The 18,910-nt window shown below is 41.0% G+C and overlaps 1 protein-coding gene across 1 annotated transcript in view; it reads left to right on the forward strand.

Moving 5' to 3' along the window:
• Positions 1–18,910, forward strand: part of VTA1 (vesicle trafficking 1) — an 80,579-nt gene that overhangs the window by 56,579 nt on the left and 5,090 nt on the right. The window contains exons 5-7 of the mRNA XM_090040569.1: positions 1,610–1,721; positions 13,787–13,957; positions 15,898–15,978. Coding sequence (XP_089896695.1) covers positions 1,610–1,721; positions 13,787–13,957; positions 15,898–15,978 — 364 coding nt within the window. The remainder of the gene's footprint in view (positions 1–1,609; positions 1,722–13,786; positions 13,958–15,897; positions 15,979–18,910) is intronic.

Below are 18,910 nucleotides of genomic sequence, written 5' to 3' on the forward strand. Positions count from 1 at the left end.
CCAGAAGTTCCAAGTCAGACTGTAACCACAAATTCCTTTTATAAGTTTTGTGCTTGCTTTTAAATGTCTATTTAGAATTTGAAATTTTATGTCTCTATAATAAAAATACTTGCATAAAAAAGTAACATATCAAATAAAAAACACACTGACAAGGATATTTTTCTGGATGTTCTATACAAGTACATTTTACTTTTTTATTCATATTTAAGATGCAAGCCATTTTTAGGAGAAACATTTTATTGTAAAATGCTTATATTTGAGGGAATACTGTATTATAAAAGTCCAGAATTTTTTTTTTAAACAGGTAAGTATTTGAAATTTAGTAGAAATGAGAAATCTTATTTACAAGTTCTTCAAAAGTTATAGAGATGTATTGTTTTGTTTTATTTCTTTACCATAGTAACTGTTATAAAAAGACTGTCTGTTCTGCATATCCATAGAGCTGTCCAGCATGCTGGGGTATGCCTGCAGTGGCCTAAGGCAGTGGTGCTCAACCTTTCTTGTTTAGCAGGCTGGATAAGTAGTGCCCAATTCATCTGCAGCCCAGATCCTACGGTGGTCTGGATCTGGTGCCTGGGATGGTGGGGCCCCATCTGACTGTACAGAAGGGTTTGGGGGCCAGTCTAGCCCCAACTCAGCCCCGTGGAGGTAGGGAGCTTGATGTGGCTCATTTGGGGAGGTGGGAGAGGGACAGGAGTCATGGATCCAGTTGCAGAGTGTGGAGGGGGTGTGGTACAACCCCATCTCATCCTTGTAGGGTTGAGTGGGGCAGGGGGTAGTGTGGCCCTGCCCTGGCCTAACTGTGGTGGTGATGGTAAGGGTATGGAGTCCAGTCCTGGCCTGGCCCTGATCTAACAGCAGCGGGGCTTAGGGTATGGAGTTTAGGAATTTGGAAGCAAGAAGGAAGTGGCTGTATTCATTGCCACCACGCCCTTGCTGCCAAATTTCCCCATCTGTGGGGAGCCCATGGGCTGGATACTATGGCTTCACAGGCCACTTTTGGTATGCAGCTAGAGGTTGAGCACCAGTGGCCTAAGGCAGTACCATGCAGAGATTCCCAGTGTTAGCTGTGCATGAACCAACCTCAGAACCAAAATAATATAACTGTTAGTGTGGCATTGTATCTAAGTTACTAAGCACTTCATCTCAATAGAGCTAAGTTCATTAATCTGGGAACTGTACTGAAGTAACTCGTGTGTACTTCTGATTCTGAAGGTGTTGTGTTCAGAGCTTGCTTAGAATGTAGGTATGGTACTGCCTTGCATGAGATTGACGTAGTTGGACTATGTTTTCCATATTTACACTCAAGAGTGGTGCACTCAGAAAGACGTCTCAAATTTTCACCTCTTGCTGAGATCCCGTGCAGGTGGGATCAGTTAATTGATTTACTTTATCTTAGCCATTATGTTTAGAGTGGTATCAAGTGATTGTAGAGAAAATTAATATTGTTATGGTTGTGGTGTTTATTGTCTAATTTTGGAATGCAGTGGAAAGTCTAAATCATACTAAATACAAGTTTGAAGATCACAAATCATAAAAAGATGTTGAAGTCACAGAAAATAGACTATACAAACTACACTTTTATGTTTTTCTTTTTTACATCCTATAGAATGTCCAACACAGAAAGTATTCTAGATGGAAGGCTGCATATATTCATAACTGCTTAAGGAACGGAGAGACTCCTCAGCCTGGACCTATTGGAATGGAAGGGGAAGATTATGGTACACACTTTCTATTTCGCATAAAATAACACCAACAGGTTGGATGGTCTGATGACTTAATTAATGACAACCTCATCTTACAGAAGCAGCACACACTCTGAATGTTCCAGCTCCTTTTCCACCTCTCACGTCTCAGTGGCATTTATCAGAAACACATATTCCTGTTCCATGTTGCACAACTGCCATCAAACTGTTAAGACTTTTAGATTCCTTACATAGCTTTATTTTGGTCTACATTGCATGCTCAAAAGTGATCTACTTGGGTGTCTAACTCCACATAAGTTCTGAGATTCAGTTCCATATAAAAATGCAAACATTCCCCAAAGCTGCCTGAGCCTTAGTCATAGACAAACAGGCTGCTCACAGATATTAAAAACAAAACAGAAAACAGCACTTGAAATTTCATACACTTCCACGCTGAGCCCAGCATATGCCCAGAACAGGCAATGTGTTATATGGACCTGGCTTACCTATCGTCTGTATAGGTCAGGAGCTTTAGTAGGGCTTGTATGGCGTTTTTTATCCAATAGCTGATTGAATCAGCTTCAGATAAAAGCATCAAAAAGCCCCACTGAAGCACCTGATCTATGTAGACGCTGCTGAGTTGGGTCAAAGTAATGTACTGCTGCTTCCAGTAAAGCACTTTTATTTTTTAGGGGGAGGGGGTTAATGTCTGCAAGCAGCCACAATAACTAGTTTGAAGAGGAGGAGGAAGAGGATCAACACACTCACCCTTTAGCTTAATTTCCAGAAAGCGGAGACAAAGTTTCTAGGCTCTGCTTAGTCCGAAGGGATTTGAATCTGTCTCTCTCACTTCCCAGCAAAGCATCCATTGGCTGTGGTTCTGGCAGGGCTGAGAGCATCCTCCTGTTGAAGCTGGGCCATTAGGCATCCAAGCTGGAAAGAGTCATGGGTCTAGAAGAAGAGCAACCAAAAACAGTAGGAATTTCTGACCTGGTCAGTAGATGACCTCACTCCCAAAGCATATTTTTATCCAAATACTATTGAATGCCAAATAAAACAGCATTGGAAGCAGCAGCTTTTGGACCAGTTAGTCAGTTCTCCCAATTGACTGCAGCTCAGAATAGCCATAGAGCTTTGCACCATGGCTACACTTGATTTCAGCTACCCTCCCATCACAGCTAAACCAGGAATAACAAAGAGCTAAAAAAACCAAATTTCTCTTCAGCCTTAGAACTCCATTACACCATCACAGAAGAGATGGTATCTGGCCTCTAGTCTTTGCTCCAAACAACTATAGTGATTTGATTGTCATTAAAAAAAAATTAGCCTTTGGAGTTCACTAAGGAAAAATGTTTAAAACTTTTAGAATGATTTAGCAAATGAATGTATTTGTGTAGGAGTAAGAATGCTGGCAGTTATGGTAATTTTTCACTATTTGCAGTAAAATCTTGCATTTCCAGAACTAAAGTTTGAAACTCTGATTATGATAAAGGTTAAAAGTGTTAATTTTATGGAAATGAATTGTCCTGGAATAGGTTTTTCAATTAGTTCCAGTAACAAGCAAATACTGTTGCTGCATACAATTCAGCATGGTACAATGCATGATTTCCCCATGTTTGTGCTAGTGAAACCACTAAAATTCAAAATGACTATAAGCGCTATTGAAGTGGTAAATTCTGTGATACACTTCCTTGGATCCCTCGAGCATAGTCTAACCACCCTGGCAGCAGGCAGTAGGACATTGTACATTGTTGTCCCTCTTCTTTACCTGTGGCAGGTGTTACGCCTTGTGGTTGTGTAACAGTTGTGTGTGTAGTTTTAGGAATATTTGGACAGGGATTTGTCCGTGATGGTTTGAATAGGGATGATCCTGCTTCAAGCAGGGGGTTGGACTAGATGACCTCCTTTCAGGCCTACTTTTCTACGATTTGAAGTTTATCAAGTGGCTGTTTAAATTCTGTAGTGTTTGGTACCAAGATGCACACTCATTATTTAGACTTTACCTTGTTCTGCTGTGGATTCAGAAGTATGATTAGAAAATTGACATTAAAAATAGTATCTCCATGTTTCTATTTAGTTAAAAATGTGTTAAAAAGTACGGGACTAATTTTTTTTATTATTATTAATCTTCATTATGGTCTCTTTTTTTACTCCTCTTTCCTGTATACTGAAGTGGAAAGGGAAGACAGGAATAACCTACAGTTCAGAAAAGATCGGGCTTGGTCTGAATTCAAATAAAGGATGCTACTCCAGGTGGTAGTCACTAGATGATCCTTCAAAGGAATGTAAATAATAGTAGTAGAAAAACTGCTGTTCCTGATTTTTGGGAAAATGTATATACTTAAGATAGTTTGTGGATAACCTAAGAATCAATTTTTTTTAAGACCGTTTGAATTAGACATTAATTTATGCCATGAATCATAGAGTTTTATATCCCTTCCACAATGATTGTATACCTGAATAACTGTTTGGAGTCATACATGGCAAACACAATCAATGAAAAACTCTGAGGGGAAAATGCTTCTTCCTGGCAGTTGTCAAAATATGCATATTATCTGTTGCATTTTTAGGTAAACTATGGCTGGCCATTTTTAAAATCTTTTATTGTAGTTTTAATCTTACCTAGCACAGTTTGATATTTTCAGGCTTTTAGATTTCAAAGATTGCTTAAATCTATCCCTCCTCTGTTTATATATAAGTTACAGTCCCCATTTTCCTTCTAATTTATGTATGCAAAACAATTCCTTTTTGCTGTAGTGTTAATTAATTTCTAAACTGATTCTGTAACCTAAGTTTACTCTTAACTGGCAGTACATTATTAGCATTACATTTTTTAAAATAAGCATAAACAACCTGAAGGATTGACACACGAGTAAGTTATGTACGGTCCCAATGGTTCCAAAACACAGTGTTAAAATATAAGTGATTTTAATAAATATTTATGGGAACCCGTATTCATAGACTTATAGAAAATTAAGGTTGGAAGGAATCTTACGAGGCCATCTAGTCCAGCCCCCTCTTAAAACCAGAACCATCCCCAGCTGTGTCATCCCAGCCAAAAACTGCATACTTAAAAAGCAACTTCTCATCCTCTTCTTTCCAGCTAGTCCTTCTTGAACAGTTTATACCCATCCAAGACAGTACTTCAGTCATATAAGCTGTCTAATGCTTATGCAGTCACATCATAGTTCAGTGATTATGCAAGGACTCAGATTCTTCCTGCTTGTTTCCCAGGATCCATGCATTTGTGTAAAGACACCTGAAGTGTAACTAGTTGACTGCCATACTTTCTCAGAAAGAATGAAGCGGCCTCCCCTGTTGCCCCCTCCTGCTTGTGCTTACTCCAGGTCACCTGCTTCCCTATTACTTCAGGACAAACCTAGTTTAAAGCCCTTCCTACTAGGTTAGCGGACCTATCTGCAAAGATGCTCTTCCCTCTCCTCATCAGGTGGGTCCAGTCTCGTCTTAGCAATCCTTCTTGGAAGAACAACCTGTGGTTGAAGAAGCCAAAGCCCTGCTGGCGACGTTGTCTGTGCACCCAGACATTAATCTGCAGGATATGTCTGCTCCTGCCTAGGTCCTTCCGAAGGATCAAGGGAGAGCATCACCTAAGCTTGTTTCCTTCACCTTTGTTTCCTTTGCCAAGAGCCCTATGGTCACTTTTGATCTACTCAAGATTGTACCTGGCAGTATCATTGATGCCCACATGGATGAGCAGTATGGGGTATTAGTCAGAGAGCCAGATGAATCTTGGTAAACTTTCTGTGACATCTTGGATCTGGGCTTTAGACAAGCTGCAGACAGGTGCCTCCATTGCCTGCAGAATGGAGTCTCCAAGCACCACCACCCATCACTTCCTCTTGGTGGCAGTGGTCTCATTTCTCCCAACCTTAGAAAGGCCTGGCTTGGCCTCTTTCCCTGACAGAACATGCTCCTTCTCTGTTGCTAGGGCACCATATCTGTTCTCCAGGCAAACCACTGCAGGTGGGGATGAAGACCTGCCCCCTGCCGAACATCACAACCTTCCAGCTTCCACCTTCCTGGGAGTTCATGTCCTCTTCCTTCTTTAGTGCTGCCTTTCAGTCCTTCCTCTCCGGTCTTAGAGGTCATCTCCAGCATCCAGTAGATGAACTCCTCATGCTGGAGGGTGTTTCAGAGCCTCATGACTTCTTCGTGTACCTCTCTTGCATGCTCCCTGAGGGACACCCCCAGGAAGCACTGCTCACATCATGGGCACTCCCTCACCTGGCTGTCATCGGAAGAAACCTGCCAGCCACAGTCCCCACAGCGCCAAACCAGGACCTGGGTGGAAGCCTTGACAGTGGGCGTTCCTGCCTGGACAGACACCTCACCGGGTGCAAGCAGAGGAAGAGCTGGCAGTGGGAGTGGCTCTGGTTTTGCAACATCCTCCAGCCATCTCTTAAATCTGCTGCCTCTCTCTTCCTGCTCCTCCAAGTAGGCCTTCTCTAATAAACTCCCCTGTAAGCTAACCACTGCTCCTTGTAAACATCTTTCAGTGCGATTGCCAAACTGATAGTTTAATTGTAAAAATATTTTGGTAGTTTCTTTTTCTCCCAAAGGAGCCTAAGCATTTTAGAATCAGTGGAACTTACTATACTTGCCACTAAATAGTTCCCTCCAAGCTGGAGTAAAGCATCCAGCCCTTTTGCTGCATGCATTTAGGAGGTAAAGAATACATCTATATTTAACTGAAACGAGATGCTTAGTTACGCAGAATTAAGCCTGACTGAACCTGAGGATTTTAAAATGCTGATGCCTATGCAATTGTATAAATCATGATGCAGCTAGTTTGACTATCATTGATTTTACAGTGATTTAACTTTAAGTTAATTAAGTTGGCATTCATCAAGATCACAGTGATAGTGTTCACAACAGAACACATCTGCTTCTATAAAGTGTGACTTCTGAGCAAAGTGAGATATTCCTGTTATAACTTTCCATCTTCAGTATTATACAAATAAGAACTGGTTCTTACAATAGTCTTAAGTTTTAATATGTTGCCTTTGTTTGCAGTTTGGAAAAAGGTAAAGAGAGGAAGTGACTTTTTTCAAGGCCTGAGAAAAAGGTGTAGTCTAAAGGGAAAGTAGAATTTAGTTTTTCACACTTCCTGCTGTACTCAAAACACCAGTTTTCGCTGCTTGTCGCTTCTGTTATTCTTAAGAATTTGTATTCCCATTGCCCAGTTGTAAGCAAGTGTAAATTAATGGCAACGGTATCCTTAGTGATGATGATCTAACCTTTAATAAATTGTTATTCAAATGGCGCTTGCAGTACATGTTACTAATCAGTAGGCTATATTTTTGTGTGACATGTTTTGATTCATTTGGAAAGATTTTTCTGTCCAGGTAATAAAATGACAAATTGCTTTTTGTACTTTGTATCAGATAAGTGCACCTACAATAACATTTCGGGCATTATTGAGCCAAAGATCATATTCAAATAGATATTTAGTAGAAGATTCTGGAGAAAGAACCTTGTCAATTCTTGCTTTGTGTCTCATAAAAAGAAAAGCATCATTGTTCAAACACACTGCTGGACTTTCCCCATTCCTTTCTGCTTGCTCACTTTCTTCCTTCTCTTGCAAATGGAAAAAGTCCATGTTTAAATAGAATGAAACTAGCCCTCTGTAGCTTGACAAATTACCATACTTTTTCCAAAGTGTGACTCTCCCTATCATTCTTGAAAACCATACTGTAACTCTTAGAGATGTTTTTACAGTAATATAGCCATTCTCTGTGCAGTTTTGCTGTTGGATTTATGGAGGCTTTTGTCTGCATGCCACAAAACCATGGAAACTAAAATGACAGACTTAATATATTAATATGGTTAGAATAGGAGTCATTCAGGAGAGTTCCTGGGTCATCTAATAAGTTTTTTGTGCCAGTAAGGAAGAATCCATTTATAAACTATAAAGTTTAAATATTTAATAGCTCCTAAAAAAACAAAGAATATGTGTTATATTTTACTAACTGTAGCCATTTATGTGACAGAACTCCAAGAAATCTTTGCTGTCTTTACTAGGAACAAATTGTAGAAGCAATGAACCCTGACTCTCAAAGGGTAGAGGTATTTGAGTTTTTACCTGACTTATGGAAAGTATGTTAAATAGCAGCATTCTTAGAGAAGTGTAGAAGCCTTGTGTTTTAATAAATAGTAGAACACAATAAGAAAGTGAAGTGATTTGAAATTTAAATTATTGCAGGTGTTCTAGAGGTTTGTATGTGAGGTTGCTTGTTCTTTTTCACAGAAAAAAAGGGGAAAAAGACTTTGGGACATTGGTCCCAAAATAATGACCAGGAAGCGGGGCACCTGTCAAGGGGTAGGGCTACTCATGCATCCCTTGACAGCTTGCCAAAACTGGGTAAGCGGCCCTCCACCCGAAATAATTGCCTGCCCTTGCTGACTGAACCTTGTATCCCAGGCTGGTTAGGTTAAGCCCTAACTTAATTCTAAGCTATTTTATCTTTATACATTTCTTGGATATCTCAACGAGATAATATGTAAAACATTGACTTATTAAGTAAACAAATATATAAATCAGTGCAATGTAATGTGTGTATATGTAGGTCTGTATTCCAGCATTTTAAATTAAAACATTGCATTGTGAGATTATTACAATACTCTAGAATAGTTACATATACAGTGTTTTCAAATGCAGACTGCTACCTTCAGAACAGAGAGTTTAGATAGATGCAGTCTTAAAAAGTAGGTAGCAAAAGTGGCATTATTGAAGAAGGTATACAGAAAGCGGTAGCAATTTATTCACATTAGGTTTAGATTTTTAAGTATGTTTTGGCTCGTAATGTATATTTATAAATAATTTAAACTAGGACAGATTTTTTATATAGCAGAACAAGAAATCTGGTAAATTTGAAACAAAGATGATTTCAGTCTCAGACCTTGTGAAAGACTTTATTACAAGAAAGTTAAGTGCTGAAATAGCATATATAGGCTGTTGCTGTAGATTTTAAGAACAAGCTGAACTAACATCTGTTAAGGATGGTTTAAGTATATTTTTCCAGCCTCAGTGCAGGGGAGGGAGGTGGATCAAATGACCTCCTTCAATACCTTCCAACCCTACCCTTTTGTGATTCTGTTTAGTTCATTAAGCTAGTTTTTTACTTTTTTTGTTTGTAAAACCACAGAAGTCCCAGTGTTTACCTTTAAATTATTTGTACTTTAAAAGAAGACTGTAAAACTGAATATGATGATCTCAGGAATATGTCTATGTTTAATTTATGAATCTGCTTAGGACCTTGAGCTCTCTGAACTGGTTTGTCTTCCAACTCCATTTTGCATGTGGGGCTTTTCTTGGCTTCCATGTACCTCCTTGTACAAGGATTCCTCTGGGACGGGAGTGGGCAAAATATGGCCATTCTATCCTGCAGGACCCTAAAATTTTTTGAAAAATAGTATTTTTCTGTCTTTGGCTCCTGTCAAAAATGACAGGAGATGGGGTAGTAGGACCCAGGGGAAGCCTGGCAGGCTCCCGCAACAGCAGAGCTTGTCTGCCGCCCCCCCCACCCCAGCCAAAAGCCCCAGCAGGGGCTTCTGGCCTAAGACCACATGACTGCCCTGTGCCAGAACCTCAGGTAAGGGTGGGGGGAGGAGAAGGACAGGGGATGACCAGGTGCTGAGCACAGGAAAAAGCAGCCCCTTGCACACCCTGTGGTCAGCGCTCCCTGCTGCAGCTGCTTGCAGCCTGCACAGGGCTGTTGTGAGCAGGCACAGGCAGCCACAGGCGGGCTGTGAGTGGCTGCAGCATGGGGCACTGGCCACGGGGTGGGTGATGGGCCACTTCCCCACCCCACCCCCCGCGGTCAGCACCACCATCTAACCCGCTGCCAGCCTGGACCCCGCACTGGCTCCGGGCTTGCCTGTAGGGTTGTGCACAGCAGCAGCAGCTGGCCATACCCCCCACACCTCGCTTGCCGCACTGGGCAGTGTTGGCTGCTGCTGTCTGCCCGGAGCTCGCAGGCTCGGCAGCCCAGAGGCGGCGGTGGCAAACACTGCCTGGTGCAGCAAGCGGGGAGGCTGCAGCTGCTGCCGCCTTGTGCAGCCCCATGCACGAGCCTGGAGCCATCACGGGGTCCAGGCTGGCAGCGGGGGTGGGTTACGACCTGATGCTGATCGCAGGGGGGAAAAGCAGCCCCTCGCCCACCCTGTAGCCAGTGCCACGTGCTGCAGCCATTCGCAGCCTGCCTAGGGCTGCCTGTGCCTGCTCAAAACAAAATGAGGGCAGGGCATACATGGCAGGATGCCCTGCTTGTGACCCCAGCCCTGCTGCCCTGTGCCCCCCACCCAAAGCCCCTACTCCTGGCCCCTGCACCCCAGCCTGGACTCTGTAGCTGTCAGCAGCTACCCAGAACCTGGGCCAGCTGCAAACATCTGCTGTCTCTCTGCCCCGCCCCCTTCCTGTGCCTGCTTGGGACAGCCCCGTGCAGGCTGCGAGTGGCTGCAGCAGGGAGCACAAGGCAGGGGAGGGGCTGCTTTTCCCCACACTCAGCACCAGGTCATTCCCTGCCTGTACCGAAGGGCTGGGGTGGCACTGGGAATGAGCGGGTCCCAGCGGGGCTCAGAGCAGGGCTGCAAGAGTACAGGGTCCTGGCCGGCAGGGGCTCTGTGGAGCCGGGCCAGCTCCGCCCTCTCCCTGTTGGTGCAGCCCAGCCCAGCTTCACAGACCCCTGCCAGCCTGTGCCCCACTTTGGGTCCCACTGGTGCTGGCCCTGAGACATTGGTCCCAAGACTTTGGGACATTGGTCCCAAAATGATGACCAGGGGGCGGGGCACCTGTCAAGGGGTAGGGCTACTCATGCATCCCTTGACAGCTTGCCAAAACTGGGTAAGCGGCCCTCCACCCAAAATAATTGCCTGCCCTTGCTTTGGGACATGGCACCTTGGGCCATTTTCCCACTGAATGAGGCCCCTGAAGCTCAAAGAGGGTCAGGGACCTGTCAGGGACAGCAGCCCTGGCAATGAGATGTCAGAGAATTAGATCTATTTTGCCACGACATATCACAACACAGCTGATCATGCTCCAAAGACAACATCTGTTTCTAACCAAACAGATATTAGGAAAGAAATGCATTAAAAGGCTATGAGACAATGAGATGCTACTGTAATGGAAGCCATATTAGTACTTCCAGAGTATTTCACAATCAAACAGTTATTTGACTGTCATTCTGATGCGGACACCCAGCAGGGAAAATCTGAGCCTGAATAGTTATTGCTAGACAGAATTACAAGCAACTGGCGGTGGGGGGGTCTTACAGTAGGAAGTGTTGGACTGCCCTAACTTTAGGCAATATAACTAGCTCTGCTTTCAAAATGCTCATTAAGTGTACATAATGAAAACCTGTGGCTTATGTTAAACATAATTTTCATTTCCACTTGCTTGTAAAAAAAATTTAATAATATTTTAAAAATGTAAGTGGAAAAGATTCTTAAAAATTCTTTAAATTATCAAGTTTGTAAGTAGTAGTATGCCTGAGGCCAATTTCTAACTGCCGGGGTTTGTTTGTTTTTTGCAGTTTTGATACAGTTAAACTTTACTCCCATGAGTGTTAACCAGATGGCCTTGTTAGGTTACTAGCAAAAAAAAAAAAAAAAAAATCAAAGTGAAAACCTTGCAACTATAGATCGTCTTTGGTTTCCAGAAATCTGCCACATATTTGTTTGTGTGTCAGAAATAGCTTTATAAAACCACATCTTGAATTGTAAGATGCAGACAAAGAAAAAAGTAAACTTTACAAGATAAAGCAAGGGAATTGTATTGTGTTATGGACTTTCCTGCTAGAGTTTCATAAAAATATTTGATACTTGTTACAAGTTTTTTTGTGTGTGCATCTGAACTGGAAGTGTAACAAATACAACTGTAAAGGTTTTATGTAAAAAAACTAACTATGAGCTATAAATTGTAGGTATACAGGAGGATCTGTATTGCCAGAAATATCCACCAGCCATACAAGGTTGTATTCCTTCAAATGGTTTTGAAACAGAATTTGAAGACAGCAGTAAGATGATCAACTTATGTATTATGATAAAATCAGAGAACAGAAGGATATAATATATTATTCTCTTGATGCATATACTTAATTCCTATTAATTTACCATATTTCACAATATATAAGTTGATGAAGTGTAAATTTTTAATTTGAAAAGTTAGGTTTTTTATATATCGGGTGTTTAAGTTGATCTTCACTTTGATCTTTGTTGGAGCGAAAAAGATCAGGCCCTTGCCTTCTAGCTGGCTCCTGGGAGCTCAGGAAGCACCCAGCCTGCTGGCAGCCCCGGGGGCGTTGCCACCGCAGAGGAAGGGACGAGCCCCCCTCCCACAGCTCGCCCCCTGGCCGCAGGGTGGGGAGCTAGCATGCTCTGCTGAAAGCAGGATTGGGTCCCTCTCCCGGGAATGGGCAGCATGAGGTGTTGGGCAGGAGGCTGGCCCTGCCTGACACTCCTAGCCTCCCCCCACCTTCCTAAAAGCTTGTTACTGGACTTCTGCCTCAGAAAGAGAGGTGGAGCTTAAAAATACCCAGGAATTTGCTTTCTATTACCTACCTGCATGTTTTAAAAAAAACAAAATAAAAAAGGGGGGTTTTAATGTTTTATACTTTTAAAGCAGGGGCAGGCAATTATTTCAGGCAGAGGGCCGCTTACTGAGTTTTGGCAAGCCATCAAGGGCCGCATGACAGGCAGCCAGGGGCAGAGAAATATTAATTTTCTAAACTTTTTTAGGGGCCCTGTGGGCCAGATAGAATGCCCACTCCTGTTTTAAAGTATAATAAAGTAAGAATAGCTTAGTCTAAAACTAACAAAGCAGTTCAATTTTGGTTGATTTCTACTTTCATGAATGTTAGGATATGTTAGTAGCAAGGCTATTTATTGTAAAAGATGACAAAATGAGTGGACTTGTTTCCTCATAGAGTTAATTTGATCAACTCAGATTGTACCTTTTCTTGTTTATTTCAAGCATTAAACAGGACAAACATTTCAATACAGTTCCATTGACTGACTGACTAATTATCAATGCTGTTAATGCCTAATAGGGCTATGCAAAGCTTTGGTCCCTGATTTCATTCAGAAGAGATTTGGCCTGATTTGGCGGTCGAATCCAAATCGAATCAGAGGACCAAATCGAATCGGAACCGGAACCCTCCAAATAGATTCAGAGAGATTTGGAAAGATTTGGAGATTCAGCCATAGACACAGCTTTAAATGTTTTTTCTGTATACCTCAAGGTACTAGATGGCTCATGAATGCTGCAGTGCTGGGGCAGATGGGGAGCATCCCACAGGAGTGGGAGGGCTTCCCAGTGTGCTCGGCAGAAGACCCGGAAGTGGACCATAAGCACTTCTGGGTTCACTGCCAAGCACGTGGGGGGCCCCCCCACACTTCTGTAAGATGCTCCATCTGCCCCGCCATTGCAGCATTCGTAAGCTGTGCCTCGTACTTCGTGGTATGTAGAAAAAAGACTTAAAAGCTGTGTCTATGGCTGAATTGCTGATTCTCTGAATCACCACTGAATCTTCAGATTCGGCTGAATTGAATTGGAGACGGTGGTCCAAATCAACTAATCGAATCACTGTCCCCAGTTCAGGCTGAATCTGAGTTGAATAAGGCCCATTTAGCACAGCCCCAATGCCTAATAGTACGCAAGAGGAGAGAGAGAGAGAGAAATGGTATACAATTGATCTTATAGCTGAAGATCAGAGTATTATTGTGTCAAACAGTTCTGTAACGTGTGTGTTAAAGCTTAAGAGTTTCAAAAAAATGGAAAAATGAGTTTTTTGTATTAAGAGATCACATGCTACTTTAAATTTTAATACAGTTTAAATGGATGCCTGAATGTGTGCAGGTTCCCAGAATATGTTCTATGATGCAAGTTCTCTGGCAGTATTCCATGATGCATTTTTACATTGCTTAATCATTATTTTATTTTTGTTTTTATTTTTGTTTCATTTTATAACTTTCTTTCTGGACAAGATTTTATAAAATTAAAGGGCAGTACTTTTTCTTCCATAAACTGTAATTTCTATATGCTTGTAAGAGAAGGGAAACATTTTTGTTGCATATTTTAACAGATGATGATGATAGAGAAGTTGGCTTATCTGTTCTACCCGGTCAAGTGTCTCAGCTGTCAACATCAACAGCTGAACCAAGTGACATGCCAACTAGTAACTACACTGGTATACATATCCCACCTGGTGCACATGCTCCAGCCAACACTCCAGCTGAAATACCTCATAGCACAGGTATGTTAAATACTTTTTATATATGGGTTGTTTTTATTATTCCACATTAATCTGTCTTGAGCCTTGCTGGAACTGTAACTTATAGAGATAAAGCCTTCTGTGCTAGGGTCTCTGCAGAAAGTGGTTGTTTTTATTAAGTCTGAGTCAACTCAGTTCTGTCTTTGGGTACAAGGAGGGTGGCAAGAATTCATTTATTTTCCTATTTCTAAGCAAATTATTGTGTACAGGTTGATACAAGTATTTACTCTGTGGGTAATGGCTGGTTAAAAAAAATCTAACCAAATTGTTAAATATAAAAAGGCTAGAAAATACAGCACTGAAACATTATAAATCTGTTGTTAAAGTTGTTGGTGTGTAGCAAGTTTTATATTTTCATTTAGCTTTGGTCACGCTCTCAACAAAAGTAGCAGAAATAGATATGGTTCAGAGGTAGAAAACAGAAATAAATAATGAGAGGCATGGAAATACTAAGATACGATGAGAAATTGGAAAAACGACTTGGCCTGTTTAGTTCATGGAGGAGATGAATAATGAGATATAATAAAGGTATACAACATAACAAATGGTATGTGGAAGGTGAATTTGCTATTCCTTGCTTTTTCATGGTACAAGATCAAGGAGACATCCACTAGAATTGAACTGAATTAAATTAACACTGGTAACAAAATGATTTTTTTTAATACAATGAATAATAAGTCTTTGGGAATACATTTCTGAAAGAGATATTTTACTAAAATTATATGGCTAATAGGTATAGTCACATTTCAAGTAGATATGGTAAACAGTACTGTCTAATCTAAAAGATACCAATCCTTCTGATATGGGCATAGTGCAGTTATTTTCTTGACAAGCGAACAAACTTCTCCCACTGTCAGATTAATCCATTCCAATTTCTAGAAGTACACAAGAGCTTGTAATGCTGTTTTGTAGCTCAGCAACTGTTTGAATTTTTTCAGGATAGACCAGTTTATATACTTCAGAGCCCCCCATTCAGATCCATTTCTTGTCCCATCATATCTGCTGTAATATCTCAAGCCTTCTGCTCTTTTGTTTGATATCATGTTGATGCCCATTCATCTACTCCAGTGATTCTCAACCAGGGTGTAGCCAGATCCTTTGAAGGGTGTCATGAGATGTGAGGAAATAAGTAGATAAACTAAACAGATAGGGTCAGGCTGAGTTTGACTCTGCCTGGCTGATCCTCCACCCCCACTGTCTGGCCCTTCCTACAAGGAGTTAAACAGTATGATATATAAGCTAGTTTCTGAAATCTTTGCCTCTCAAATCACAACAGATATGGAGTGGTGCCTTGAGTCCAATGAAGTGTTCTTTGAGTTAAGGAGTGGGGTCTCAAGTCCAAAAAAGTTAAGAGCTACCTACCGATCACCCTAATTCAGAGTTATGTACCTTTTGTTCTTTGCCAGTACAAAAGCATGGATGACTTCAAACAAAGATGATGCAAATGCAGGGGTGGACAAAATAGCAGATCTGGCCAGCAGCCAGACACCATATTCCCACAGCCCATGCCCACATCACTGTGGCCGGTTTCCATGGGGACCCCAGGAGCAGAGGGGCAGTGACAGCATGGGGCCAAGGTTTCCATTAAGACCAGCCCCAGCAGCACTGGCAGGGTACGCAGCTGGGTAGAGAGCTGCTCCAGGGCTGAGATCTTGCAGCAGTGATACCATGGTCTGGAGCTAACTTTATTTTTTATTTTATTTTAAATGAGATATAAACATTTAAATGTGCAAAGCCTACAAAGTATTTATAAAAAGCATTATATTTCTGAAACTCTTCCAAACTTCTTCTTTTTATGTAAGGAAAAGGTTATTAGGGTTTGCTTACACTATAAGTAATATGGAAAATCACTGTGTTAACTGACATTAAGTCTATAATTAAAAGTAACACTGTAATTCTACTTTTGTTTCACTGATTTGTAGGTGTAGCAAATAATACCATTCAACCCACTCCACAGAATATTCCTGCTGTAGATCCTTCTCTTTACAATGCTCAATCCGCAGGTGAGATGATGTGGTTCAGGTTTTTTTGGGTTTGATGTTTTTTCCATCTTTTCAGAAAGTAGTTTGAGGAGAGAAACCGTAATATGAATTGCAAGCAGTAGTGAAATCCTAAGTACTGCTCGTTCTGTTTGTAGACGATATCTATCGTGTTGTTTTAAGTTCTGCGGAAAGGGTGTCAAAGATCCCAGCTCTATCCAGTTGAGAGCCATGTCATCTGATCTGCTGAGCTCCCCACAGATCTGGAAATTTGATGACTGGACAAGCAGTGGCAGCATTAATTCCTGTGACACCTGCAGGGCCAAATGGGTTTGATACTCCTGTTCTACAAAAATGCAAATAGCAGATTATGAAAACAATTGCATGCCTTAAAACTAATATTTACAAGCTTGTCTATGGATGTGGGCTATTATCTTACAAGTCTCTTACCTAATCAAGGTATGGTCTCAACTTGCAGGTCACGATCCTTAAAAAAAGGGGCACATATTGCAGAAAATGGGGTGGTGATTACATGGTAATACTTGTAATTGAAATTGCTCTTCAACTTATTAGCTAATATTGAGAGAGTCATTTTAAGCTGCTCTTTTCCAAATCAGATGTAGAATCATCCATTTCAGTAAAAATAATTCTGGCAACAAAACTAAATTCCACCTTTGTTAATTTCTGAATGTTCCATCTGCCCAATAAGGGCTTCACATCATCAATATATGGACTTTTTTTCCATGTTCAATCATAAATTTTGATCTTCCATTGAAATGGAGCTAAACAACTCTATTAACCTTTATGCTAGAGTTTTTCAGTGTACAAAATCAAGCATCTATGAAGATGATCCAATTAACAAGATCTGGTAAAAATTGGTGTTTGTCTGGTTGGTATACTTTTATTACACTTGGATAAAGTCAGGTGTGACAGTGTAACATAATAAATGAAAATACCTATCAGAAAATTGTATGGTATGTTGCAACTAAAATGCATATTTTCTTTGAGATAGTAAATAATTACTTAAGCAACATGAAAATGCTGGATTTAATATTAATATTTATTTAATATTTCAGGAATTTTACTGGAATATAGTATTTCAGGTTGATTTGTCATGAGATCAACTCAAGATGCCACATAATGCCATCTTGATGCGTAAAAAAAAAAAAAAAATTCATTTATAGGAAAGGTCTCTAAGGGTATTTGTACCTGTGCCGCAGTGCCAGTGCTGCAGCGCATACGTTTGAGTAAGTGGCGAAATGCATGTTAGTGCTAAGAAAATGGCAGCAGTGTGCTTTTGAACTAAACCACATTGAAGCTGCCATTTTCTGTGTGTTGACATGCATTTTGCCACTTATACAACTGCACACGATGCACCGCAGTGCGTCAGCTCCCACGCAGAGCATACTTGGTTAATTGAGTCTGTGCCAGTGTGTCATTTCTGGCATGTCACAGCATGAAAAGGTGAAAAGGTGTGTGTATAAATGCCCTAAGAGATTGCAGAGGAGTAACAAAGCTATTGATACCTTTATACTTTTTTAGAGACTGACTATTGGGCATACTTCCTAGTAATTCTGACTAGACAAAATGTACTATTTCTGCTCATAGTTACTCCTTCTGTTGAATACAAATCCTGGCAATATGATTAAAACATGCAAACCTGTGTTTAAATTTTGGGTTTTTGAGCTTCTGCAATAGTTTCATAAATTCCTTAACCTAAATCTCTTGGGGCATTGCTTAATTTTACACACATTAACTGCCAGCTAGAAGCCAAGGTTTACAGTGAAGAGTGAGAAATATATACATAGCTTTATTTGATTATCGGACTCTGTTAGCTAGTCATCTAAACAGCTTTTTGATTTTTCAGTCTGCAGAAATTAATTCTGTAGTTCTATTAACCTAAATGTTTGACACTTGCCATCAAAATTAAAGTAAGAACTTGAATTTTCATTTGCATCATGTTTTGGAATTTCTATTCATTTGAGATCTCAGTAGCACAGCCAGTTACTCCCTTTGACCCTTTTGTTTATAGTAGTTCACATGGTTCACACACACACACACACACACACACACACACACACACACACACACACACTTTGAGTCTCAAGTGAGCCCCACTTGCCTCACTTGTGTGACAATTCAGATTGATTTATTGGCAACTTCTAGTAAAGAAGGATTCACCGCAGGTCTTGACTGAATTGGTCTGTCCTTATCTATGTACTTGGCTGCCTCCTTTTCTGTCAAGGCTTTGATCCTGCCAGTAGTGGCATAAGCAGTTGTACTAGGAAACCATGGCCATACAGGTCTTTAGTTGCACCCAGCAAGAAGCTAATATATAGCAGAGATCATTCACATGCTGGATGATACCGGGGACAGAGAAGGAATATCAGTTGGCGGAGTTGTAGTATGGCACCAGACCCTTTGTGGATGTGAAACAGTGAGATAGTGAAGTATATATGATAGACATGGGCCAGTCCACCACCATTACTAATTCCCCTAGACCTACAAATAGCAAGCATGAATAGTTCTTATACAGACAAGACGGCGACTTGAAGAATCCCAGTAGGTGCATCTGGGGATACTGTCTAAAATCTGGTTAGCCCATAATGTTGCTACCTCAGCAGCCCCAGGAAGAAATATATTCTTTATACCACTGCAGGTACAGTGGCTTCTCCATAGCTGGTGTATTGCTTCTCCATAGTAGTATGTCCCTTCCCACATTGGCAGGCTTTGGGTCATATATAAGTTTCCATAGTGTTACTTATATTCCTGTGACTGCGTGTGCTTCAAAGTAACATATAAATCATTCTCGTTCCTGCCGTGTAAGAGGGAGTATAGTTTCGTTATATTGGGATGAGGAGGGGGAGAATGAAGAATTGTGATATGGGAAGAGTGATTATCTTACTGAAGCAAAAACAATTAAAATTTAAAAAGTATTGGATGTAGCTTTGATCAC

This window comes from Crocodylus siamensis, chromosome 1, assembly GCF_052110815.1.
Source record: "Crocodylus siamensis isolate JL-2025a chromosome 1, ASM5211081v1, whole genome shotgun sequence".
In the NCBI taxonomy this organism is placed as follows: domain Eukaryota; kingdom Metazoa; phylum Chordata; order Crocodylia; family Crocodylidae; genus Crocodylus; species Crocodylus siamensis.